General features: G+C 40.0%; 2 protein-coding genes across 3 annotated transcripts in view; both read left to right on the top strand.

The window, feature by feature from the left end:
• Positions 1-3,169, top strand: part of PTPRK (protein tyrosine phosphatase receptor type K) — a 405,248-nt gene extending 402,079 nt beyond the window's left edge. For both annotated transcript variants that reach the window (XM_061990648.1, XM_061990647.1), the window contains exons 29-30: positions 368-503; positions 3,028-3,169. In XM_061990648.1, the coding sequence (XP_061846632.1) occupies positions 368-503; positions 3,028-3,081 (190 nt within the window). In that variant the 3' untranslated portion in view covers positions 3,082-3,169. The remainder of the gene's footprint in view (positions 1-367; positions 504-3,027) is intronic.
• Positions 3,170-22,046: 18,877 nt separating this feature from the next.
• Positions 22,047-27,715, top strand: part of THEMIS (thymocyte selection associated) — an 87,300-nt gene continuing 81,631 nt past the window's right edge. Inside the window, exon 1 of the mRNA XM_061989864.1 lies at positions 22,047-22,137. Coding sequence (XP_061845848.1) covers positions 22,047-22,137 — 91 coding nt within the window. The remainder of the gene's footprint in view (positions 22,138-27,715) is intronic.

Here is a 27,715-nt window from a genome sequence, read left to right as displayed (position 1 = left end):
TTAAGTGTCTTTCCAGAACTAAATGGAAAAACTTGCTGTTGAACTTAGCTTTTAATTTCTAATGTTGTACTTGCCATTGACCTTAGTTTTTTATCTCTAATGCCTATGTAAATTAGGCCATAGCATAGCATAGCTAGGCAGCGTGGTGGACTGCAAGAGCAGAGTTCAAAAGAGATAATTGAGAGGGAGGTCAAACACAGCAAATGTCTCTGACCAAACCAACTGGAGCTGTAAGGAAATTGCTATGCCTGGTCTCCCTCTAGGACTCGTAAATCACTCATGCTTAAAAAGTGAAGGAACAGAAACGTGTTTTGGATGCTCTCTTACGCAGTAGTGACAATTAACCAGCTCTTTTCCTTGCCTACAGAAATGGCGGTGGCCGGAGTGGGATGTTCTGTGCCATCGGCATCGTGGTTGAGATGGTTAAAAGGCAGAACGTGGTGGATGTTTTCCATGCCGTGAAGACTTTGCGGAACAGTAAGCCCAACATGGTAGAAACTCCGGTAAGCCACCAGCTCATCAAGCTCATTACAGACAACTGCGGAGCCAGAGGCTGTCTTATTTTGTGAGCTGCATTCTCAGTCCTGTGTCCACAAAACAGAGCAAACAGATGTTGGGCCACAAGAAAAAAGGGACAGATTGTTTGAGTCTTGGGTTCCCCTTGCATTATAAACTGAGCAGGCTGGTCTGATTCTTGGTGTGAGCATAAGGTTGGGAAACATAACATCCTGTGGTGGAAACTTACAGAATGTACGCACAAGTCAGCATCATGAGAGGCCAGACTAAGCATTTATGCTACTTTTCTTGTAGTGGTACTGTGCCTTTCACAGAAAACATTCTGCGTTAACAGAATGCACTTTAATCTCCCAAAATAACCTGCTCTATTTGAAGAGAAGTTGCAGTGTGCTATGCTCACACAAACAGTCTTCATTTTATGAAGTAAGGCATTTCTTCTTCATAGGAATAAGCTGTAAAGTCCGGTTTAGCAGCTGAAAATGTGAATATTTTGCTTCCCAAAAACAACTGCTGCTTTGGAAACTGTATTGACTATTGGTAATGTTCATTAGTCAGGATTAGAGTAGTCAAAATGATACCTCAGGACTTGAAAATTGAAGATTTGGATCTAGCATGTTGCAAAAGAAGATTCGCAGAATCTTTTAAGTTGAAAAAGACCCTTAGGATTATTGAGTCCAACTGCTAACTTAATAAACAATAAACTGTACAAACAATAGAAGCCTGAATTAGCAAAACCTCAAGACTAAATATTTGTATGTATGTTGCCAGAGCTCAGCCTTCACCGTTCTGGTCAATCTTTTGTGCGTACAGTATAGGTCCATATCCTTGCGTATGAATGTTTCAGTCATGAAAACAGAAGGTTGTGGAAAGTCTTTAAAAAAACAAAAATCTCCGTAAGTGGATTTTTTTGCCTTACTGTAGGTGAATATGAAAGCAGATTAGACAGTGTTCAGGGGTTTCTGTCATTTTTGCTCTCACACTGCCAGCAGCCAGTGTCACTTTTCAGCCAGATGGCTGCCTGCAGCATAAAAATCAGGGATGCCAATTGAAATTAAAAATGTTTTGCAGTTTATGCATAGTGAAAATTGCTTCCGACCCTGTGAACTTGCATATTGAGCAAAATGGCTGTAGCTACCCCTTCTCTTGTTGCCCTTTCTTCCAAGTGTCAGGATCTGCTTAGTATCAAGTAGCTTTTGTGGAATAATTTGCTCCAATATTGTGCATCATTTCCATCCCTTGCCACCATATAAATTAAGATAGTTAAAATGTTAACAGACAGAGCATCCCGTAGCAGCAGTGACAATGGGCTAGGTGTTGCTGGTTTTGCCACAAATACTTTGCAGTTTTCTGTGCTGTAGATATCTGAAACACAACATATTGAATTGCTACCTGGATTTCAGTTTACTGCTGTGAAGGAAAAAGGTCGGATCAGATGGAAAAAGTTACTTGTCTCACTATGTAAAGGGAGGCCAAAGTAGATTGTGTGTGTTTCTGATAAGCAGTCTGTAAACTTATAGTTCATTTCAAAATAGTCCTGAATTCCGTCGTAGCTTTAATCTGTAGTTACTGAATTTCCATAGTTACATATTTCTGTTGTGTGGTTTTTATTCAGAACTCTTGAACAGCAGCAGCTGTAGTCATTAGAAAATGAACCAGGAAAACCAGTATATAACACTGTCATGTGCCCTACATTCAGCAACATGATCAGATAACAAAATCGAGCAGCGTGATAAAGCCTTTAAGATATCCCCACCACTTCCTGCTAATGGATCACGCTGACTTCCTTTGCAAACAAAAATAAATCACAAAAGCAGGTTTGCTTTGTTAGGTCTCAAGGACAGTAGAGATTCAATTCATTTCCTTGGTTTTAATTCTCCTTTTAGCCCTCTCCTCTTCTTCCTCCTCTCCCAGTATCAGCTCCAAACAGTAGCCTTGTTAAGGAGAAATACTAACCATGATGAAGTTCAGAGCCTTAACTTCTCTTTTAAATGTGTTTTTGATCCTTTGGATGTTACGTCAACATGACTGTACAAATAGACTGCGGGCACAGAGCAGCTTTGGGTCACAGCTCAGTATTCTCTAGCCATTCACCGGCTATGCAAGCAGCAGGCACTGGCTAACTGCTCTGTCAGCTAACTTAAATGTAAACAGTCTATCAGAGTGGAGGTGCTTTCACTGCAAGAATGCTCAGACTGATAGGAGAACTTTTCATGTTTAAAAAACCAATTCAGAAACTGAAAAAAATCAGAGAAGCAAATTGTTGCATTTAATGTTCAGATGGGGTTTTTTTTTCCAGTTTATTGATTAGGGTGAGTCTTTAAATCAGAACTTGATAATATGCTTGTGTAGCATGAAAAAAAAAAGGAATCCCAAGCATGTCATGCTTGAAGTTAAAATTGCACAGTAGTTAGCAAAGCCTATTCTCATTTGTAGATGTTGCTGTTAATACTTTGGGATAACAACTTAACTTGTCTCCCTCTTTTTTTTTGTCTTTTCCTTTTCCCCTTAAAGGAACAATATCGCTTCTGCTACGATGTTGCACTGGAGTACTTGGAGTCCTCTTAGTCAGAATGGATGTGACAAAGTGCACCAAATACGTGAATCTCAACAAGCTGTTTTGAAAACAGTTCTTGATCCTGTGAAGAAAGATTTTAGGGGAAGAGGGGGGCGGGAGGGGTTTTAAATTTTAAATGCAAAGTATTTTTCTTATGAAGTTGTGTATCTTAATAAAAGAACTCAATCTGTTTCTATGCTTGTATACAGTATCAACATTTAGTGCCACATAAATACTGTTTAATGAAAACCAGAGTCAGAAGAGATTTGCGCAAATTAGGACTTTGCAGTGTTTGTATATGCAGCCGTCTCTCAGTTACAGCAGAGCAACCATCTGTTGCATGTATCAATATTTCCTATATGGTATCAATTTTCCTTTTTTTTTTTTGCTTTTGATACATTGTTAAAGTACAATAACAGTGCAAATGGATAGTAAGGTTCCTTCTTTATACGTTTCAAGTGTTGCATATATATATATTATATATAGTTAAAGAAAAAACAAACCTGGCTTATTTTGTTTTAATGTGCAATGATGGCTGGATCACATAAAGATGTTTATAAAGAAACTTAAACATAAGCCAAAGACTCAAGTGTAAATATGTCTATATGGAGAAAGCACATGTATTTATTGTTTACTTGCATTCCTTTTTTGATGGCTGAAAAAAGAAGAATCATTTTTCTTGAAGAAAGCTTTTTTTGCTGAAATCAAGTGTAAACAATTTTTGTAGTTTATTTTTTGTATGTTTTAGTGTAAGTAGAAGACATACTTTTTATGCATAGACCAAGAAATATTGGTATAGTGGTTTTGTTGTGTACATGCTTGTGATTCAGATCCATGTAAACAACTCAATTATAGAAGGTCTTTAACTACAGGACCAAAATGAAAACATTTTCCTGAAAATGTATAGTTTTTCACAGTTGCATTAGTTAAGTACTGATCAAAAACCTATGTAAGGAAGGGCACGCATCAAAATGGCCTTGCCTATGACTTGCACAATATTGGAAGAAATTTTTAAGCACCATTAGAATAGTAGGGGAACCAATTGTTTAAAAAAAAATACTGAAGCACAGGTTAACAGGAGAACTGCCAGACAGATAGATGGCTCCACATCTGCCCTTTAGGGTAAAAAAGTATTTGTTTAGCAAATTGTAAAATTAAGCAGTGTTTATTTTGATGTTTACGAACATGTAAGCTTTGCTTCCAAGAAAGCAAAATTTGAATAAACCAATACCAAATTCTCATTATAGTCGTGGTGTACAAAATATTACTGTGCCAACACTTAGCTTGTGTCCATTTGCTCACAAGGTTTCTGATATTTTACCAACTAAAGTCATTCCAGTCTCTTGTTGATCTTTTTTTAGAACTGAAGTAAAATGATAAGGTGCTTTTAAATAATCTGTAAAATAAGAGTGAATTAAACTTTTATTTAAAGATTATTTTATATTATTTCCTCTTTTGATACACTTGTCAAAGAGTCATTCGTGTCCAGAAGACTGATATATTTGAATAAGGAATATCTCAAAAGGAGATTATATTATTTTGCACCTCAATGTTTCAGGGAGTGTTTGAGAAGGCTCCATATTGTTTGTATTCTCAAAGTTTCTTCATTTACTTCAGGCACATGGAATTAACTACCCAGCACTATGAATAACATAGAGATATTTAGAGAAAGCTACTTTTTAGGGGGGTTTTTTTCAGTGCCTCCATCTGTACTGCATAGCTACAACTATTCCAGATAAAAAAAAAATCCTTTACTTTTTTCACACATTGTTAGTTCCTACCTGTGAGCAGCAAGGTAAACAAATCAAGTTTGCAATTTTTTGCAGGGTCTTAATACTCAAAACTGTGCTTTTTTTTTGTTGTTGTTGTTGTTCCTTTTGCCACATTTGAAAGGGGATTAGAAGATGCATGCAAGAGAATTACAACATTCCCAGCTTTTTCTGTGAGGCCATGGCATTCAGCTAACTTTAGCAGTCCAAGTGCTGGATATATCCTCTAAAGCTAGCTGTCTGGTCACCACATTTTGTGGTAACAATGCACCATCTCCACAGACTCATGCATCCTATCTGTTAGGCATGTCTCTGGGACTAACTGAATTGGACTCTGGAAGAATCTTCCTCTGTTTGTCCGTAAAGGATATTGAGAAGATTGGTCTAGAAGTCTAGGTAAATTTTTTGACAGATGAGATGAGTAGCTCTTAGGGTTGTGGGATTCGAAAGCCAGATTCTGTACTGATCAGAGGTATTTTTATAGGTTTAGATTTTTTTTTTTTCCTGATGAAAAATGTAACATTGACATTAGGCTGAATGAATAGTTTATAATCAGGTGTTGGGGACAGTGGCTTCTATCCCCACTGGTACTTCATCATTCTTGGTGAGATCTTTGTGTCCAATTTCTCCTATACATTAAGCATGAAAGATACAAATGCCAATATGAATCCTGACATCACAGCACGCTTGTGCCTCACAAGAGTGAGTCTTCTGTAGGAGCAGCTGGAAGATATTGTAGCTGCTGGTGATTGCTCTGCAAATGAGAGCTCTGGCTATGTTCAACTACTCAAAGAATCATGTAATTTCTGTAACTCTATTTGTCTATGGTGACCTAATGAGCTTTTTCAATAGCTCATGATTGAAAAACATTTGGGAAGTTCTTCCTTGCAAGGCCAGAGGAAAGTGTATAGAGTCAATATGATGTGTGAGAAGCAGATCAGAAAATCATTCTCCACTAATTGCATATTAGAGATCTCTTAGGCAAAAGACGGTATTAGAATGCATTTTTTTTAGTATAAAATCATCGAGACACAGTTTGCTTTTGTTGTAGAAGGTTTTTTGCCTTCCATCTCACCCAGTGGCAGGAAATGCCAAGTTTGTTTTCTGGGAGCACCAGCTACCTTCCCACAGATAGATGCTGCTCCAATATCTTTTTCTTACACCTGTGGAAGACAGATGAAATAAAAGGACTATGAAAACCTACCCCAGAGGAAGAACAGATATAAAGGGAGTGTGCAGTGGAGAGAGAGAAGTATGTCTAACCTTGAGTGCTTGAAGTGGGAAATATTTTATACCCTGAGGCAGAGAAAAGCTACCAGCACCAGTATCTCAGTGTGTCAGCAGCTCCTGCTCTGGAGTGGTCCATAGGTTTCAAAACTTTTTCTCAAAACCTTTTCTGCTGGCTACCACTGTTGGGGAAATATTGGCACAGACTCGGTCAAGTGGCTACAGCCTGCAAGGTGCACAGGCTTTGCTTTCCTCAGCAGCATGAAATGAAGACTGGAGCAACACAAGCAGTAAATATGGAGAGAGCAAATGGGCATCAAGTCAGAATACAAAGAGGAGGCACAGAAGATTTAATCTGTGGAGGAGTGTGAGATGATTCAAATTTGAAGTGAATAAAGTTCAAACTGGTCTAATGTCACTACATGAAAGGAAGGAACCAAAAGAGTGTGCAAGTTCCCAAAATCATGATTGCTTTGTGCAAGAAGGTATTCTTTGCTCTAGAATCAAGAAATGTTGGTTCCAGTGTCCTAGTCTCTGTAGTTTCTAGTGGAAGGAGTTCTGATAGTCACCTTGATGGTTTTGGTTTTTTTTCTATAGAACTGTAACCAAGGAAGTAAATTAGGGATGTATTCAAACTAGTTGGATTTTCCCTAAATAAATGGGTCTTCAGTGTTCCAACACTGAAGGAACATATCAAACCTCAAGCACCTTAAATCCTTGAAAGTGTCTAAAGCAGTGTTATGGAGACTTGGCACCCTCTACGGAGAGACACCTCTTTTTTTTTTTAGTCCTCTGAATCTGCCTTTTCCATTCATAGTGACCCAGACCCAGCAGAAGGAGGCGTAAGGAGACCCAGATTTTGAACTTTTGTCCAAGTCCTAAGAGATCAGACACCAGCTGGTCAATGAGATCCCAGAATTTACATTTCCTGCTTCTTGGGTAAATGCTACCATCAGGAAAGAGGGTTTGCCTTCCTGGAAGAAAAAGTCACAGACATGAGTTTGAAGCTTGAAGCTTGGTATCCTCAATATATGCAAGCAGTTACTGGGATTTATTTCATTCAGGAAGCTGCTCAGATAACAGAATTATGTAGTTGCCTTTCCCAAAGTACTACATTAAGGAATACAAAATTCCTTAGAGAAACATGAAAGCAAAAGTTACTGCAGGAGCATGCTCTTTCAAATGGGTTAACAATTTCTAAAATCAAAGGCAAAAAAAGCAAACTAGGGAAGCAATGGTAGGCAAGCACTATGACATCAAGCCTTCAATGTGAATTGAAATGTTAAAGGACAAGGAAGGGGCAGCCAGAGAAAAAATATTGCAGAATCATTGCGTGGCCAGGCCACCTGGACTGACAAATGACTGTATAAAGGGCCTCTTTTAAGCTTCATTCTGCTGCTGTGTCAGAAGAAACCCTGAGATCTTGAAATAAATGTTAAAGCTGCTTTTATAGTGCCCTGCTCTGTACTGAAAAGTAACTCATTTTCTGCAGTACTTTCCTGTCTCACGTAGAGGCCTGAATTGAGTTAAGTGATCCTAATCTCACAAAAGAACCTTTGTGGTGGTTTACTGCTAGTGCACTTCCTTTGTTAAACAGTCAAAGGTCTTGTACCTTCTGCAGATCCAGGATAGTTGTGGATATCTCTGAATATTCACTTGCATCTTTACCTTCTGGGGTTGAGCAATCTGCTAGGAACAGATTGTGTATACTGAGGATGAGACTTTCAGAATGTGCAGAAGTTTAGCCCCGTAAATTTCCCTTGAACTTTATGCCTTATTATTTCTTTAACCAGAGGCTCTGTTTGAACAAAATTTGAGATGCTGGCAATATAGAAGTGTTTCTAAATTATTTTAAGCTTGCTAGATGCTTTTTCTTTAAGGCTGAGTAAAAGAATGATGTGAGATTGTGGTGATGTTTGACAGGCATAAACGATTTTTTTTTGGCCCACGCTTCTCAGAAATTCTTTCCCTGCTGTTTGGTTTAGAGTCCTAATTTATGCAGAGATTGACATGTGTGGTGACAGGCACAATAGGATGCTTACCTAATAATAACGTTTATTAACTGTGTCTTGGACAACAAAGAACAGATGTTTTTGTGCCTTGTTGAGATACAAAAGTTTAATTTCAGTAGTCCTTTGTAACCCTTTCCAGCTTCCATCTGGATCAGAAAATAGTCCTGATTTTACAAATAACATCAAGATAAATTTTAAATCTCCATGTGCTCAGAGATTTTTCTCATCTCCACTAAGTAAGCAGAAAAAAATGAAGTCTGTGTTAAAAAAAAAAAAGAAAAAAACCTCAAAAAACCAACAAGCTCTCTTCTGGACATGAAGAAGAAGCATTAAAATGGCATCTGACAAAACACAGTACCTTCAGATTATAGAATTTCTCTCTTGAGGTGGCCAAGGTGAGTTGCCTTTTTACCAGCCATAAAACCAAACTGTAGTAAGTTTCAGAAAAGTTTTGAAAGACATTTGTTTTGCTTAAGTCCTGGTGGCTGAAATCCCAGTTCATTTGTGGTCAAGGACATTCAGTGGCATCACTCATGTTTTGTTAGTCTTTCTCAGCCATTTGCTGTATCCATGACCAGGCTCAGTAAATAGCCTATTGCGGACCCACAGTCAGAACCCTCTTTAGCACACCACTTAGTGCTTTTCCCCAGTTTCAGGATGAAGTTGTTATGAAACTTGCTGATGATACAGAGTAGCAACACAAAATTGCCTCTATTTACTGAAAATGCTTGTAACCACCTGCTGAAGGGGTGCATGCCTACTTTTGGAGTTAGGTGGAAATCATACACGTAGGGAGCTCTGGCAGTGCTGCAACCTTTTCTGTCACACAAAGTCCTATCATTGAAGCTTCAGTTGGTGCAGTTTAAGCTGTGCAAATAGGTTGCTGCTCAGTCTCATCTGGAATGAACAAGGATTCTCGCTTACCTTGCATTAAGAAATACAGAAGTGATTGAGCAGTAATTCTCACAAGTCAGACAACTTCAGGGATGAGGCTGAAAGTGGAGCATAAAAGCACTAGGCATAGTATAGGTTCTACTAGTATTTCTCCATGTGAGCTAATTCAGCTAGTGTGACAGTGAGATGTAGTTGCAGCTGTGAGAAAATAGCTGTGTGGTTTTGTCTGTGGCAAAGGCTTTTAAGAATTTCTTTTTAAAAAACAGGGAAGAAATGCAGGCTTTGTTTCTACTTCTGCATGCCTTCCTTTCAGGCACTTGTTTACTTCAAATAATAGACTAGCTTAACACAGACCTTTTCAAAAATGATAGCCCTTTTAGTAGTCAGAGCCACAACCTGCAGTAGTACTTAAATACAAGCAAACTGTTGTTATGTTGATATCCAACTATTGGTTGGATAACAGGTTCATGTATGATAGATGCTATAATGCATGGAGGGATGTACATGGAACTGCAATGGGCAGAGGCCTTTTGCTGTTGTACAGGAGGATCAACAAACTTTGAGATAAAGAGAATAAAATAGTGAACTGATTGGGACCAGCATGAAGATAAAAATCTTTACTGGTTATTGGGGCAACAACATAGAAAGCACTGGCTTTGCATGTACGAACCAGCAGGATGGAGACCATAAAAAATCTAGATGAGATGGGAACTTCCCAGAAAGCATGGAGTTCTGAAATATATGTAAGGAAATAAAAATTCTGAATGCCCCACTCAGTGAAGAGTTCCAAATGTTGACTGTATGTCGTACTTGCAGTCAAGAAAGGTAGAGCAGATGGTTTAGGCCACTAAGGATGAAAGATGCTGAGCAAGAGGAAGTGCCAGGGAAAGCAATGGGCACTTTATCTGAGCAACTCCTTCAATAAAGGAGAAATCTGAGTAAGTATCGTGAAAGATTCTAAAAATAATAATCCCTCAAAACCAGTCTTAGTACAGCTAAGAGACTTTAGGGCCAATTCATATACCACATTTTATGATCTGTGAACTTATCTTGAGTTTTGGGCTCCGACAGCTGTCTGGAATCCCACAAGGTGCAAATTTTGTGATACCCTATTTGCCATTGCTGATAAAGAAAACACTGCTGCAATTCTGAACATGATGTTTCATATACTTCTCATCTTAGTTTCGAGGACAAATGACAAGCAACAAGTGAGAAGTAAATCTGACAGTTATAGCTCAGGTGTGATTTCAAAGGCATGATCTCCACTGTTTGTCAAGAGCCAAAATGCCACTTCACAGGCTTCTTTTGAAAACTTATTTTTTAAAATTATTATGGTTTGTGTTTGTTTTTCCTTTCTTAGAAGAAGAAAATGTGTACTGAGAAAAGCAAAATTAGAGACTGGGGATGAGAGGAAGTATTTTGGGAGAACAACCTGAGAGGCAGCTGCTTGACTACAGCCTCAGGCGAGTCACTGCAAAGGAAGGTTTTGAAGACTGAGAAGTATGAGTGTCTTGAAAACACAAACCAATTGAAATAACTTCAGAGTCCTAGCCCATTTAACATTTGGGGGAAATTGCCAAACTAGGCGGGGGGAGAGGAGTGGTCAAGGCACATGTTCTGCAAGTTGTTATCTGTGTTTATGGTCCAGCATAGTAAAAGAAAGATTAAATTAGCAGACGGCCCTGGTAAAGGCAGAGAATCATAGAATGGTAGGTGTTGGAAGGGACCTCTAAAAATCATCTAGTCCAACCCTCATGCTCAAGCAGATTCACCTAGATCAGGTCGCATAGGAACATGTCCAGGCGGGTCTTGAAGACCTCCAAGGAAGGAGACTCCACAATCCCTCTGGGCAGCCTGTGCCAGGGCTCCCTCACCCTCACAGTGAAACAGATTTTTCTTATATTTAAGTGGAACTTTTTGTGTTCCAGCTTCATCCCGTTACCCCTTGACCTGTTACTATCTACTATAGAAAAAAGGGATGTCCCAACCTCCTGACACCCACCATTTAAATATTTGTAAATGTTAATAAGATCACCCCTCAATCTCCTCTTCTCCAGACTAAACAGCCCCAGTTCCTGCAGCCTTTCCTCATATGAAAGATGTTCCCATCCCCTGATCATCTTGGTGGCTCTGCACTGGACTCTCTCCAGAAGCTCTCTGTCCCTCTTGAGCTGAGGAGCCCAGAACTGAAACAACTGCAACTGCTCTTCTGTTCCTTCCAGTGCTTCCCTAGGGAGAGGATGAGGTGAAAAAGCCTGTTTCCTTCCAGTTCTTTGAAGGTCTCTCCAGTGCTTTAAAGATCTGTGGGCTTTAAAAGCAACTGAAAGGACACGGGAAGAGGTTTAATTAGTGATAAGTTTAAGTGTGTTTGATGATAAAAATATTAACCCAACAATGTATGAGGTAGGTTGGTTAACTTAATAGAGGATCCTAGGTGTTAAGGGAGGAGAAACAGGAATACCTGAGTATTTACTCTGGTGTGTGTGGTGTAACTGACTTTGTCTCATGATAGTTCCTGAAATGTGTTTCTGTGAAGTGATTTTGGAACGACAAACACTAACTAGTAAAGGGAGTGTGGTAAAAATCAGTTTTCCCACACCCATCTTCAAATAATGTTACCATAGCTGGTGTCCATGTGGAAGCGAGGACACACGCTCTTGACTATTAGCCGTGGTACTGGGTTAAAACACAGAACCGAGGGACAGAATTCATAAATACATTTTCAGGGAAGACAATAACTGCTTAAAATTAGGTGAGGGTCCCCCCAGTTACAAGAGTTTCAAGTCAATTGCTCTTTTTGCTACTGCACAAGCAAGGAGAGAGGACAATCCTAGTGAGCCTAGTACTTTTTTCCCACCTTTGGTCAGAATTTTGCCATAACTCTTCTTGCTTTGATTTTATTTTATTTTGTCTTCTATGGAGACTTTGAGCATTTGCATTGGTTGCTTTTTTCTGCTTTTTTTCAGTACCTTCTCATATATGATGTATTAAATATGCCTTGTCAAGCCCGTCTTCGGCCATACTGTGTTGGTGGGTTTTGTTGGTAAGCAGAGAGTAGAAAAATAAATGAGCAAAATATGGTGTTTGTAAAATGGACCTTAGTGTAAGCAATGGCTTTGCAGATTTCAGATTTTATCCTCTAGCCATGGGAAGTCTGTTTGAGTTAACTTGTTGACATAATGCTACAGGAGCACTTATAAATGCATTCCTTAGAGAGATGTGAAGAGAGCTGTAGACTTTAATTTTTGAAAATGTATCTGTTTATGCTGGCAGTTTGTTAGATTTCACAATGTGCTCAGCACCAGAAGATCCAGGATGCTGTAGTGCCCCACAGGCACTCAGTACCCCCTGGCTTGCGGTCTCTAGCATTATGGTGAGGAGAAGGAAGGAGCAGGGTCCAACTGCCACGCTGTATGCTTCACCCAGGAGAACATGTGCTGCAAACACATTGAAGGAGATGCCCAAGGGTGACAAATGCTGTTGGATGTCAAATAGATGTAGATGCAACAAACCGAAAGCTAGATGAAAAGCTGGCAGAAAGACTTAAACTCCAAAGTGAGAGCCCTAGGATGTTTCCTTACAGACTGTTTGAAAACTTAGATAATGTAAATGAAGTTTGTGGAGAAGGACAAGGTGAAAGGGATTGTAACATATGTTCCGTATTGCAAGGCTGTCTACAAGAAGAAATGACTGCAGTGCATGCTGCTTGGTAAGTTACCACTCTACATGAGAAGTAATTTGATTTATTTAAATTTGGAAATCAGACAAAATAGGTAAGAAAACAAATAGTGAAGATTCTGGCTTATTTTAATAGGGAAGGGCTAAAATACACACTAGAAAAGTTAGAATAAAGGCTCCCTATGGGTTCTTCAAGAAAATAATGGGTTTTTTGCAGTCTTTCTTTAGGTTGTTCTGGAGAAGAGACTCTGTGTTCTTTCCACCTCTACAGTTGGGAAGATGAGCTTATTGACCATTTCATACGATTCAATGAGGAAATGTTTGTTTTCCAGTACTTTTCCTCTTCCCAAATAAGTCTCTGAAGGCATAGCTTCTTACAGTGGGAACTGTGCTTCATGCTGTTAATGATCTCCTTGTTTGTTGTAGTTTACCACAAAGATGGTGAATGCTGTGTAGGATTGGAAAAATACATTGACCAGCAGCCATTGCAAGTACTGTACTTCTGTGAGGTAGATGATGGGACTTGTGTCACCACTGAGGACATTAGAGGGATTTTGATGACCACACTATTTATATTAAAAGTATCAGGAACGGTGGAAAAGGCAACACTCTGCTCTTGGGAAGGGAGAAATACGGCTGGAAAAGAGAGAGGTGCTTAACTTTGCTTCATATGCAGCAAATGTATGTTTATACTGCTCACAGAGATGTTTATGGCCAAATGTACCAGATTCTACATCAATTTAAAAAGCATTCTCTATTTAATTGCACTTGACACCTTTCCTGAAACCAGCCTTAGGTCTGTTAAGTAAAAAAAAATACATATGATGCAAACAACAGAACAGAGCACTAGTTGTATCCGTGCCTGTGACAAAATGGAGGCGGGTCCCAGCCTCCATCCCCACCATCCCTAGCGATGAGGAGTTGTGAAGGCAGACTGAGAACTCCCTGGGCACCTCTGCTCCCACAGGCTGAAGCTCTGGCAGCTGCCAGCCTGAGAGTCTGTCTGCTTCTTCCAATAAAATGACCCTTCAGCCTTTCTTTATTTCTGATCTTAGTTTTCCCGCAGCATTCTTAGGCTTTTTCAAATCTCTTAATCTATGTTCAGTTCTCCTGTGTATTGCCAAAAAAAAAAAAAGAAAAAAGCCTTCAAGAAAGAGGTCCAGCAATTAATGAAATCTTTATACTGATTTCTTAAGAGCGATGAATAAGGCCATAGATGCAAATCACTTAAGCAGCAAATGCATCTAAGCTTTCATACGGTAAAATAATAATGATAACTAAAATGCCTTGCAGCAGGATAATATCAATGCCTTGAAAAAGGTAAGAAATTAGAATCAAATTAACTGATACTTTGGCAAGTGTTAACTGCATTTTATATGGAGCCTTTATTCTTTGATGAATAACCACTTTTGCCTCAGAACCAATTTGCTTCTAGATTGAATGTCATATAAAGTGGAAGTAGTTGCAATTAAGTTTGTTCTCCAACTTTCTGAAGCTGTTTCCACAATCAGGCCAATAAAACTGTGTACTTGACAGGTTCTGTCTTTCATTATATCTTTTTGAGAAAGGTTCCCATTCACTGTTTAAAAAAATAAAAAATAAGAGACACTTACTTGGGTTTGTATGCATTTTAAAATGACAACTGATTTTTCAGTTCCAATAGAAATGGGCAAACGTGTTTGGTGTCACCACTTTATCACTAATTTGAAAGTCAGAAAACAAGTCTGTAATTTAAGATAAATATTAAAGATGACAAAAAATTCAAGCTAATCATTATTAAAATAAGTGATTTGTTTATTTCTTTTCCTTCCTGCTTAACTTACACTCTGTGCTCCTGTGCTCACATAATAGGGGTTATTAGCTCTCTTCTGGTAATATAGACGTTAGAGAAGTAAGGAGTATGAGATGCCAGTTTTCATTCTAGTTCTGTTAAAGCTTTTAGCTGTCAGGGAAAGTCAAACTGTTTTGCTTCCCTTCTTTAGAAAATTGTCAGTTGATAGGTGAAACTTCAGGAACAATTAGTGAAAGCAGATGTGTATATTCCATTGGGGGAATCAGTCTTTCACAAATATATTTAAATGAATTCAGTGCCCTTTTCTTTGAACAGTGGCAGGGTGCAAAAAATTTATTTTGGATCTCTTCAGCAGCAGCTAGAAACCTACATTACCTCTTTAAAAATAAATTACAGCACACCCCACTCAGGAAATCACAAAGGAAGAGAGTGATATTTAAAATTAATTCAAAAAATTTCTCCAACATGTCTCCAGCTGTCAAAAATGCATTGAAGATATGCCAAACATGTTTCAAAACACTTTTTGTAATTTGAAGATATGTCAACTAATTTTTCCTCCCAAAATAAAACTTTAATGGATCTGTACATCTCTGTAAAACTGGATGGTGTCTTTTTGGTTTTTTTGGATTTTTTTAGGTCTCTCCTTTCTCTTTCCCTCCCAAAAGCCAGTGACTCACAGAAACCAGATATTTAATGAAATGTGCAGAAGTGGCTAGATTTGACTTCTTTCTTTTTCTTGGGTTTTGTGGGGGTTTTCTGTTTGGTTAGTTGGTTATTTTTTTAGACAAGATAGAAAACTAGTGGCAACAGTGCACAGGTCAGGCTTTGGAGATCTGGACACAAGCCATGACTCTGCCATAGATTTTCCATGTAGGCCTTGGTAAGTCAGAAGTTCTTTGCTTTGGATCTACTACAAAATGCTGTCTCCAATTGAGTATGGAAGATAGAGAACAAAAATTCTTAATAATTGCCTACTTGTTGAAACAATGAAGGTCAGTCAAGTGCTCAGATAGATTTTAGTGTGTACAAAGACGTTGATATGGGGATACTTAGTTCACTTTCTGTCCTATTAAATAAAAAGTGGTAAGACTAGTTGCGGGGCCACCTGTGTGGCCCACCTGTGTGGCCCATTTTATACAGGTTCCTCTTTGTATTGGAAAGACCCAAAACTTCCATTGTATAAACCTTTGCATTCTACTTTATCTTCAAAATACCACTGAAGAATCGATCGTCTTATTATATTTATAAAGAGAGGTAGCAATTATTAATACCTGTCAATAGTATGGGGGAATTTTTAGAATACGATTTTGAGTTCATACCAGTGCAGAGCTTAGGAATCTCAGATGTCCTTTTCTCTGTGTCTGAAAATAACAGAGCTGCCTGCCTAGGCAGTGCTTGAACCTTTCAGGGGTCCAATTTATGCACAGTGCTAAAACTTCAAATATATTTATTAAGACCATGCAGCTAATCACAGTTACCAACAGTTGGAGAGAGAGAGTTCGAAGATGTATTTGCCATAGTTAACTGATGTATGCAAAGCAATTAGTCTTTTTTGAAGACGCTTTGGAAAAATGCATGTCAATGCATGTCGATATTCTCTGCTAGACTGTAACTTAAAATGCCATTATCAGTCAGGTGTTTCTATGGGAAGCTACAACCAACTGAAAGCCGTAACTCTTCCTTATTAAGAATCTACTCTGACTCTTATTAAAATCAATGGAAAGACCTTTCTGACTCCAGTAGGTACAGAATTGCTCAATAAAATGTAGAAAACACCCTCAGGTTATTATTGTTCGGTCCATAAAAACAGCCAGCCAAGACCTTACTATTTTTCAAAGTACCGTGTGTGTACATGTGCTCCAATTTTTTTAAAAGCACTAGGGGATCCTGGCTCTTCAATAGACTGTTCACTGGAGTCAAACATTGGCAAACAGCCCTCTGGGCTCAGGAGCTTTTACTAACAGCCTTTTGTTCACACCCGCTAAGCCATTTAAATTTCATATGAAGAGCACATCTAAGATCTCTCTGCCTAGCTGTAAGAAAATGTCAAAGAACCCAAAATGTAGTTCCTGAAAACATAAAGGAAAGTTCACAATAGAGTCACAAGGCATTAAAATGTTCCAAAATGTTAAAGCCAGTAGCTATCTCAATCCATTGGTATGACCACCTGCTTTGTGAAGGTGTTAAGATTTTCAACCCGATCATTTGTGTATCAAGTCTAAAAACTTGGAGCAGAGCAGGATAATATCTTTAGAAGATACAGATTTCAGCTTTATCTATGGACTGCAGCTGACATTGAAATAGTATAAACTTCTGTGGGTAGCCATCCTTGCTCTTTAACACAGCTCCTTATTTTAAATTCCAGCAGGATCTTGCTATGCGTTTGTCTGCAGGATTAAAAAGTACTTTACCAAAACTGACTCATCCTAGGGAGAGTATGTGCAGAGGCTGCCCGTGGAAGTAGGAATGTTAAAAAAATAAATCTTTTTGGAGTCATTGAAACATGCTGTGCAATGAGTGCTTTATATTTTCTGGTGAAATTAGAAGCAAGTGTTGCAGGTGTTGGAGGGTAAGTTATGTAAATGTTAGGCAAGCAAAACTAGTTAGTGCTTCCAGTGATTTAGAGGTGATTTCAGTGTTTAAGAGGTGATCAGTTTGCCTTTACTGGATGATTGATCCCATTAACCTATACATACAGAGGCAGAAGTAAAAGCTTGTACACAGAGATCTGTCCATCATGTTGTAACTCATGCTACTGCAACTTCTGTTGTTTCAAGTAGGTCTTTAGTCAATTCATTCACTGTTTGTCTGGGACAATCCAGGGGCACCTTTGTAGGGGTTAGGTTTGGGTTTTTTCTTGTTCAAGCTGTTGAGACCATCAAGGGTTGTTACATAGGCCATTGAAAAGGCAGGGTTGTCAATTGAGTGTCAGGTGCTTCTTGGGCGGGTTGTAGTAAACCTAAGTGACGCTACCGGAACTGGTGCATACTGGGAGAGGAAGATCCCAGTTCCCAAAGTCTCTGCAGCTTCTTTTCAAGATGAGTTTATCTCTGGAGTTGTTTCAGTATAACACTGTTCATCTGATTTAGCTATTGAGACAGTAGATTTCAATAAATGAAGAGTGATGCTACAGCTGAATGGCTATAGGAATAGATGGCCTATCTCCCATTCTTTATCAGAATTGTTCTTGATGATGTCCTACAGTCCTATTTTTATTCCAAGCCCAAACATCCCAGGTGTTCACATGTTCCCTTGGGACATTATTTCACAGTTCGATGCACCTGTGTCAGGGAAGATTCCCTACAGTTTAGTCTGACTTTAATGACAGGTGGAGTTTCCACCTTACACTGGAAAAAAAATGTAAATGTATTGAATTTCTCGCAGTATCTTGAGTTTGATTCAAAAGACAACATAACCCTTTAATGTAAATCTCACTCACATCTTCTTCCCAGGGTGTGGCTCTTCCTAGTTTCCCTAAAACATCTTTCTCTTTGTTACTATAGTTTTAACATCTCAAATATAAAAAAAATACATTGCCCTTGGATTTATAAGCTCAATAAATGGAGCATATCTCCTTATAGATATAATGCCTGGTTTCATATTTGCTGGATCGTTCTAAAGATTCCCTTCAACCAACTCAACTAATGGCTGCATTTATCTGGAGAATAGTCTGAGCTTAAAAAAATATCAGAAACATTCACAATCTCGGAACCAATCTTGTTTGGAAACTTGAAATACTCTATTGGCTTCTTGAAAACCAATAAGTTAAACAAATGAGTATGCATCAGCATAATAGAAAAAGTATTCTTGACAATATTTTTCAAAATGCTGTGTTTTTCCCATTTGTGCATTCTTTTGAATTAGTTAAGCAGTACTTTTCAGGCATGTTCCCCTCTAGATGCTTCCTCGCCATGTCCCCAGGAGAACGAGCAGGGGCTTTTCCCCATGGGGAGAGGTGTATCCTTGTTTGTGTGCATTTTCTGGAGCTGCCAACATGGTGATGGAATGAAGACTCATAGACAGTTTGGCTCTTCTGGGTTTCTGTACCAGGCTTGACTTTCACCCCATTGCTGTCGTCAGGAGATGGAGCAGCCAAACCAAGAGCCACCTACAGACTCTTGCAGCACTGGGTAACATTGAGGTCTCAATAAGCTATTTGTGAAGAATGCAATAACTCCAAAGCGAAGGAGTGATAAGGAGAGGTTTGTGGTTTCTGTTCTTTCAGTATGGGAGTAATGAGCTCAGATATTGCCTTCTCTCAGTACAGTATAAATATGCATTTTTGAGCAGCTTGTCTTAATCTTTGATATTGAAACTTGGTTCAAACAAAAGGAATTTTTCCAAGTCAAGATCCTCTTGAGGATTTAATCTCCAATAGGATAACCTCCCAAAATGGTCTCTTAATACCAGCAGTCCATGATGATGATGTGATCATCTTCCAATCTGTGATCAAGGGTGCTTTGGAGGTGGCATATTATTTTTCTCTGCACTTGTCATTGCATATCAAACAGGAAAAAGCTTCTGCACGGCATTTGAGATAACAACTCAGTGGTTCTCATTTACCAGTCTAGGTGCTAGCAGAGATGGGGACTCTGATAATGTGTGAGCATTGGGTAGCATTCCTGATTTTGATTGCCATTTCAGATAAATGCATATATAGTTCCTTCATTGCACCTAAGAACGTTGGTTTTGTTAGATTGTGTGATAAAAGGTTGGTCTCTGCACACACAGAGGAATAATATTAGGTAGGGGAAGCCCAGCAGTACCTTGCCTAGGGTATTTCCAGGCATATTACAGGAGAGACATCAGCCCGCTAACGGCTGGTCTCCCCACTGAGGAAGCACAGGGGCATAGCGGAGACCCTGACAGACAGAGAGGAGCTATACTTCAAGGTGTCAGACTTACTGTGGCATTCAGGGCAGTAGCCAAGTTCAATGGCACGTTTAAGAGGGGAACCAAAGGTGGGGAAAGGGAGGAATCAGGGTGGCTTCTCTGGCCATGCCCTGTGTAGCATCAGTGCAGCCCATCCTGAGTTCTCTTTCAACTCCATTTTTAACTATTTTTCTGTGCATGTGTACATGTATGCACATGTGTGCATAGAGGGATCTAAGTGCCCGCAGCTGGAGCAGGGCCGTGGGTCACAGGGCTATCTGAGAGCTAGCACAAGTGCTTTGGGAGCCAAAGGATGGGGAGTGAGGGTGTCTGTGAGTGAGTGTGTGCTCATGTGTTTTAGAGAGCTCTGTACCAGCCACTAGTATGGAGCTCTGAGCCTTCAGAGCTGCTCACATGTTCCAGTACCATCAGTATCAGAGGCCAGTTACTGAAGCCCCACTATACATATATACACATATGTATTTATTTTCTACTAGCAGACCTTCATCCAGCTCAGCCAGAGAGGGCAACAAGCTCATTGGTTGTCTGTGTGAGTACTGTAGTTTCTGTCTAGGTTGAGATGTGTGGCTGGCAGTGTATTGATATTTAGTGATGGGCTTGACAGTGTGAGGTTAGTGGTTGGACTTGATGATCTTAATGGTCTTTACCAACCATAACGATTCTATAATTCTATGATGTGTATAGGTGCTGCATATGTCCATGCCTCTTGGGAACACATGCTGCTGGTTGGCCCTGGGAGCACAGAACTGCAGCTGCCTCCTCCATGCCGTTGGGCTGCTAGATTCAGCAACATAAAGCATTTTTTTTCCTAATTTTTCTTGTATGAAATCCATGCCTGTTTGTACATTTTCTTTATTATATTCAAGTGATTTTGAAACCAGTTATTAATTTTAATGTGCATTTGCAGTCCATGTTAAATGTTTTTTGTGGTAGTGTTCCTGGCAAAAGAGCCAAATAGAAGTGAATTCAGGAACAGTAGAATAGCCCTTAGGGGCTCTTTATCCATAGGACAAAACAGTGTGGACAGGTAAAGACCAGCTGTTGGCATTGACACAATACTTGACAACCTTGGGAGCTGGTACATCAAGAAAATTGGTTTTGATTTACTAGAGTTGCACACATAATTTTTAAAGACATAAAGATGTCCCACTGAAATAGCTGAAACCATGCACACATTTCAGTGCTTTGTGCCCTGTAAGAGCCAGCTTTTTACAATATGGGTCTTTTGATTACCACTGAATGTGTGTGATTTCCCCAGCTCTCTCCCAGGTCAATTATGTTTGCTTAATTTCAAGTGTATGTTATTGGGACAGGAGAATGAGGGATCTTTTATGTTAAAATAGTTGACTAGTAGTTGGCTGTGCATGTTCTCTAGTTTGGCTTTTACTCATACCTGTCACTCTTAGGCCCAAAGTCCTCTTAATCATCATGCCTGTAGCACCTGCAACATTTACAACTGACAATAATGAGCTCGGCACCTGCAGGCTCCCCATTTATAAAACCTATTTCACATTCTCTGGAGCAATGTTTGTTAACACCAAGTTAGCAAATTCTTCAAACCTCATAGGTAATGTGGCACCTCAAATGCCTGGGCACCCACTATAAGCCTTTTGGTTTTTAATATGTGAGGTTTACAATACATGAGTGATATTGTCTCCTGTAAATTATTACACATAGATGAAATGCAACTACTAAGCTTTTTGAAAAGAAACATTTTGTTATTTCACTCACTGTTTTGTCACAAAGTCATGCTCCCTGCTTTCCTTGACACTTCAGGGAGACAGGAAAGAAGTATAAGGGAATATGAAGTCATAGTCACCTCAGTTTTTCTGGTGATCTGAGTGCTGCTTATTTGCTATGTGGTCTTGGTCTTCGGAAGGGTGCTTCTGCAACAACAGCCATGATGAGGCTCAGGAGAGGAGAGCTGGGACCAGTGCTGGAGGTTTGCCCTCAATGCAGTCTGATTTTCACTTGGTGCTGGGCAGTAGCCTCTTAAAATTCATTCCCAGTTGCAGAATCTCAAATTCAAATTCCCACAAGGCACAGATGACATTAAAAAATCTTGGCCATTTTGCATACAAACATTGTAGTTTCATGTCCATTTACATGATGAAGTCATTTATATTCTACTTGTGTGTCTTAAATTCAGATACAATATTTAAGACACCAAAAAGCATCAGAACAAAACCAGCTTCGTTTCTCTTCTTCAAAGACTGTTTGTGGTTTTGAAGAGAACAAACACCGAACTATTTTACCATTCTCCAAGAAAAAAAAAAAAACAAAATGAAAATGAAAACAACCAAAACCCACCACACGATGCTTTTTCGCACTTTAGGTGGTATTTGTTTTCTTCTTTTCACAGTGTCAGTAGTGATCACTGACAAGATAGAGTTTTGTGACAGATGCCCCTGCCAGCTGTGAAGCCTGTTACCTGTAGTACCCTTGCCCCTCTTCATGCCTGGCCATATCCTCAGTGGGTATGGGTACCCCAGCCTTATGGTAGAGTCACTGTCTCAGCATTTCCCTGCCTCACCCCACTCCAGCTGCAGCTGTGGGAGGAAGCTAAGGTAACTCCCCTGCTGCTCCTCCCCTCTGCTGCCAAGCCCCACGGCTGTCCCAGGCACATCATGCATTAGCCTGCAAGAGTTGCAACCTCAAAAACTTTCCACTGGTCTCTCGTGCCAAACCCACATGCTGTCTTGCTGCAGATTATGGCATCTACCCTGGAGAAGTTCATTCATTCTCTGGACCACAGAGCCCTTCCCAGGGTCCTCCAAATCCAGTCGGGCATTTATTTCCAAGGTGAGCATCGGGCACTTTCTGGCAGGGCTTTGCAAGTTCGTCTTTGACATCAGGTCCCAGTTGGGACTGGGGTGTGTGGGAGGCAGAGGGAGGACACGGACAGAATTGTCCTCTAATTAGTTGCAATTTTCCCTTTGAAAAACCAGTGTAATGATCAATGGCTTTGGAAATATCTTTGGTCTGGTCTTCTCACGGGGATGAAGGACGCAGTGAGGAAGGAGCTATAGTCAGTCCACATTGTATCCTGAAAAGACTACTGGAATGAGTCATGAAATTGCTTTGCAGTCACACAGAGACATCAACCCAGTATATGCAAATCACTTCACAGAGGTTAATCTATTAAAGCTAGATCTGCTGTCTGGGCTAAGATATAGAGATGCTCTCTGTCTCAGAAATAACCATCTGCTCTGGAAAGTGATCATGAGGGGGACCATAAGGTTTTCCTGTAGTTCTGCACTGCATTTGGGGATATTTTGGGTGTTGTAACAGCACAAATGGATGGGTATGAGACAGACAGGAACATCACAGGGGCAATATTTTACTGGCTTTACTTGCTTTATGTTTTTAGTACTGGGCTCTACTTGCACACAAAATGCAGTGGAAGTATGGTAAAGAGGCTTACACTGGAGGGAAAACTTCTATACTTGGTCGGGGTATGGACTTTGCTTAATGACAGTGAAAACACCATGTCAAGCTCATGTGTCAGTCTAGGAAAATAAAAGTACTTCCCTGCCACTGTAAGGAAAAGTTTGAAGTCACACTATATAAAACAGAGAGGGCTTCATCAAATGAGCTGAAGCCTGCCTCAGCTTCAGCTAAATACCTGCTTCGAGATCCACAATATCTGTCTTTATGTTAATCTAATAATCTCCATGCTGCTTCATGCTCTCCACAGGAGGAGAGAGGAGGTGGTCACCATTAGTTGTGGCCACGGAAAACCTGAGTTCCAATTAGCAGCTGTTATCAGAGCTGGTGATTCTTCCCTCCATGGGAACAGTCTCTTGAGTGAAAACAGGAAAGGGCACACTTAAGCTGTGATGGTGGTATACTGTCCATGTTCTCCTGGTTGCCCATCCTGGCTGCTCTGGAAACTATGTAAGACACATGAAACACAGAAAAACATTCTGGGAAACAATCTGGGTCAGAAATTACCAGAAACTTTTGAAAATGTGTTTTTTTCCAACCTTTAAGTGACCTGTTCAAGTTTCACATTTTAAACTGGCCCAGGAACTTGAAGTAAGTTCTAGATAAGAGGCTACTACCTAAGTCGTGAAGAGTAGAATTTAAACTAAAAACTGGAAAATCTCTTTCTTAAATTGGAGTAGACACCATATTTGTCTCTTTCCACACAGCTAGGAAGAAGAGATAATATAAATAAAAGTTGTATGTGCATGTACATGTGTATGCATGTACATTTACACAAAGTACTGTCAGATATATATGTATATGCAAATATTATGATAAAATGATAGCCCAACTGTCAGCAGGTTTCTGAGTTCCTACAGTCTGCGTCCTGCTGCTAGTGAATGGTAAGAGTCACACCAGAATGTCTTTAGAGCCAGGATATTTTAGCTTACGTGTCTATTTACTGTGTAAACCCTTCCATACGAGGAGAAAAAAAGAAGTGGAGACTTGGCCCACAGATGTCCTCGCACGTGAGAGAAAAAGGCTGTTAGCTGATGGCTGTCTATAACAAAAGAGGCTGCACAGCCTTGGGAAGGAGTGGTATGTGCTCTAGTGACCCAGGAATGTTTGCATGAAAAACATGAGCCTGTGTGCTGCTCTGATGCTGCTTCAGTCTTCAGCAGCCCTACCTCTTCCTGTCCTCTGCTCCTGGTGGCTTCCTCTCAACTGCACTCATTGGTGTTTCTACCAGCAAGCTAGACACAGCAGTAGCATACATGCAGGTGTTTCTTGCTCACAAAATGAGCAAGGCTGATACAGATGTGCTACTTGGCTCTTGCCTTTCACAGTCAGCATGTCTCCAGACTATTTGCAAGTACCTAGAAATCCCAATGTCCACTATCAGGCTTGTGTTGGTTCCTCTCCTTCTTTCCTTCCTTCCTTCAGAGGAAGCTTGAGACACTCGAGGAACTCTGTTCCTGAGAGGTTTGCAGGGTCTAGGGCTACAAAAGATCTTCTTGAGCCAGGCTCTCCCTTTCTCTCTCTCCCTTCTTTCTTCCCTCCCTGTAATCTCTGTCCTTGTCAAATCTTTCCTGAACATTTTACTCCCCTTCATACCTGGCAGCAGGGGTGAACATGCTGTTCTGTGATTGCATTGTGATTTATATTGCATTTTCTGAAGTGAAAGTAGTGCTTAATCGAGAGCCTGAAGTAACTCATGTTATATTGCTAAACAGGAGAGTGGACCTTTGTGCACTTTGAATTTCCATTAGGAATTTAGTCCTTTCTCGGGCAGATCTCCCTGCCCTTTTCATTTCTCTTACCACATATGGTACACCAGCAATCATGTTGCAGGTAATGGCAGGTCCATTGATGAGGAACACAGGTTTATTGTTGTACTTGCAAGGATGAAATCAGAGCTGCACTGGTAGCGGCTCCCAGTCAGGTATGAAGTAGGTCTGGTCAGCTGAGTCCTTGGATTAATGGATTTATAGAGTTGAACTTCATAGGAATCTAACCACTCTCATCACAACATGCAGATAGAAATATTTATTTTTAAAGTATCACTTGGGATTGTTTGAAACTGGTAGTCACAAAGGTTGAATAATTTTCTCATGTAAGAACTTAAAATAGTGAGGATTTCTACTTATGTATATTATGTGTATATTCCCTTCTCCACAACCCCAGAAGAAAAGTACAAGGTTTCTCAATGACAGCTGAACCAGGTACATAGAATGGCTACTGGAATAAATAATGATCTGCTAAATCCTTTAGAGCTGTCACATTAAAGCTGCAGCAGCAACCAATGAAGGCTGTAGTTACCTAGGTGCTAAGGAGATGATGGAGTTTAATTCATTCACTGTTCTTCTGTGCTGCACTCTCTGCTGTGGGGATGAAAATCTTCATTTACTCTATTTGGAAGCAACATTTTGCACACACTGCACTTAGGTGTAGATGATTATATAAATAAATATGAGACTTGCAAACTAGCCTCACAGCTCTTGACAGAGTTTCAGTACCTCTGGAAACATAGAGGGCACAATGCTATATGTCTGTGTAAGGATGGATGTAATTTTTTTCCGTGTAGTAAGGTATTTAATCAGAAGCTGCAAAGCCAAGCTCCAAGAGAAGAGTAGGGATTTGCTTGCCCTTGGGCAAGGTAAAAGCTCTGAAAGATCCCATTTTGCCTTCATATTCATGTAGCATCAAACGCAGCCTAGGTCTCTCTTTTTAGACAGAAGCCTGCCTATTGCAGATCCTGGTGGAGACTAAGTTGAAAACATATGCTGTGTGCACCTGTTCCACCAATAGTCTCTCTACTGACCTATAAAATAAATATGTTCTTGCTGCTACTAATGGAATTGTGATTTATGTGACTGTAGCTCCCCAAACTGCAAATTGTCAGGACTTAATAGATGCTGTTTCCATCCAGAATAGTTTCAGGTAGAGAAGCTATAGGCAGTTGAACTTTTGCTGTTTTCTTGTTCACCTCTCTGTTCCTGGTTTGAAGCAGAAACAGGTTTCCCTGGCACAATATCGGTGTTTCTCATGCTACACCTGGACTTTGGGGTTGGTGGAAATCTTATCCAATTTGCCTCAGGCAGGATAACCAAGGTGCTTGTTCATACTCCCATGTTTCCACTCCCCTTTCCCTCCAGCAGTGTGTGGTTGCATAGTCAGATCCCAGCCTGCAGTCACCACCTACGACTGTCCAACACTGTGCAGAGTCAGAAACATGGACTTTTAGTAATAGCCCTGATTTCTTCTAAAGTGCTTTTCATTCATCACACTCAAAGGACCATATAGAATTAGGGAAATTATTATTATCCCTGTTTTGAAAACAGAAACACAGATGAAAGGAGAGAGGGGTTCTGCAAATTCCAGAGATGATCCTTAGGGCAGTTGTTTTGGGCTCTGCAGTCATAATATCATTGCTACAGAAATTGGGCTGTTGAATCTCTGATGGGAATAAGAAGGCTGATAATAAAGTGAGAGTAAGTTTTCCAGATCCAAATATCTTGGTAATCAGCACTGATTAGAGAGGAACTACAGTACAGGCTGAAGTACATGACAATTTAATAGCTCATTAAAATATGTTATTAAAAAATTAAACTGCTGAAACTTCATTGGAAACGAGTTTGATTGATTGAATATTTTTCTCTGAACATTTCAGTAAATATTGATGCTTAGTGAGCTAAGTACTGTATGATCACTGATTTTTACAGATAACATGCAAGTATGGGCTTTCATCCATATGTTGCAAAAATTATGCCTGTTTTAATACTGATATAATTATTTTATGGGTAATTGAATTTAATATTCTGCAATCTTAATTTAACTGTGGCAGGACAGTAAAAAGTGTCAGACTTTAATTGTGAAAAATGTAGAACTACTCAAAGCATCCATTCTACTGGTGTTTCTTGCCACTAGGCATGTTCCCTACTCTCAGCCTTTCCATTTTTGTTCCACCTAAATAGAAATCACAGAATCATAGAATCGTAGAATGGCAAGATTAGAAGAGATCTTTAGGGATCATCTAGTCCAATCCCCCTGCAGAAGCAGGTCAATCTAGATCAAGTTGCATAATGGCCACATAACTGGAAGCCAAGGCTCCAATTATCTCTGAATGCTGTCCCACAACATCCACAAAAGGCAGCACTCTAGGTTCAAAACATTAGCAGATTAAAGTAACAAATCAGAGACTACTTAGGGTTCAGATAAGTATGTTCTTAAGAAATATTTACCTTTCGAGACCTAGGTATCTTATTGTTATATCTGTTTCATACAGCATATTTTTCTCACCTGGTGGACTTCCGTGCCCTGCTGCAGCTGTAGCAATAGCAAAAGCAGAAGCAGGAGAAACCGAACAGTGGCTGTTGTCAGCAGTTTGTACTCCTGGCTGACGAAATCCCACATTGCCTTTTTGGTTTTTTTATTCCCCTAAAGTTAGATGCACACATCAGTAATGAGATTCAGACCCCAAGGACTAGGAATTGCCACAGTACCAGGAGAGCTGGTAGCTCCTCTCTGCATTTCTGCTTTTCAAGAGCAACACTTGTGTATTTGCAGGGCCAGGACACCTCCTTTTTATGACAGACCTGGGAAACTCATCAGAAAAGCTTATACTGTGTACTCTTTCTCTGCTGAGAAGGAATCTGTAGGCTAACAGCCTCCACCTCTGCAGGTTCCGAGTGCAGTGAAGCAGACATTTTGAATGTGGTGCTCCACTCTGCTCCTTCTTCCAGGGCTCTGAAAAGTGCCAGGTCTCTCCACACAGGGAGAAGATGATGGGAAGAGACAACAGTGGGGTCACACATGCACCCCTGGTTAACACCCTTCCAGATCAAAGTGACTTCTAGATGCTCAGTATTGCCAGGTGGAGATCCCTACTCTGGGCAGACATTCAGTGCTCTCTGACAGCTGCCTGAAAGGCAGTGCCAAAAGAAAAATCCTT

This window comes from Colius striatus, chromosome 2, assembly GCF_028858725.1.
Source record: "Colius striatus isolate bColStr4 chromosome 2, bColStr4.1.hap1, whole genome shotgun sequence".
NCBI classification, from domain to species: domain Eukaryota; kingdom Metazoa; phylum Chordata; class Aves; order Coliiformes; family Coliidae; genus Colius; species Colius striatus.
Note: the sequence above shows the minus strand (reverse complement) of the source record. Positions and strands in the feature narration are given on the sequence as shown.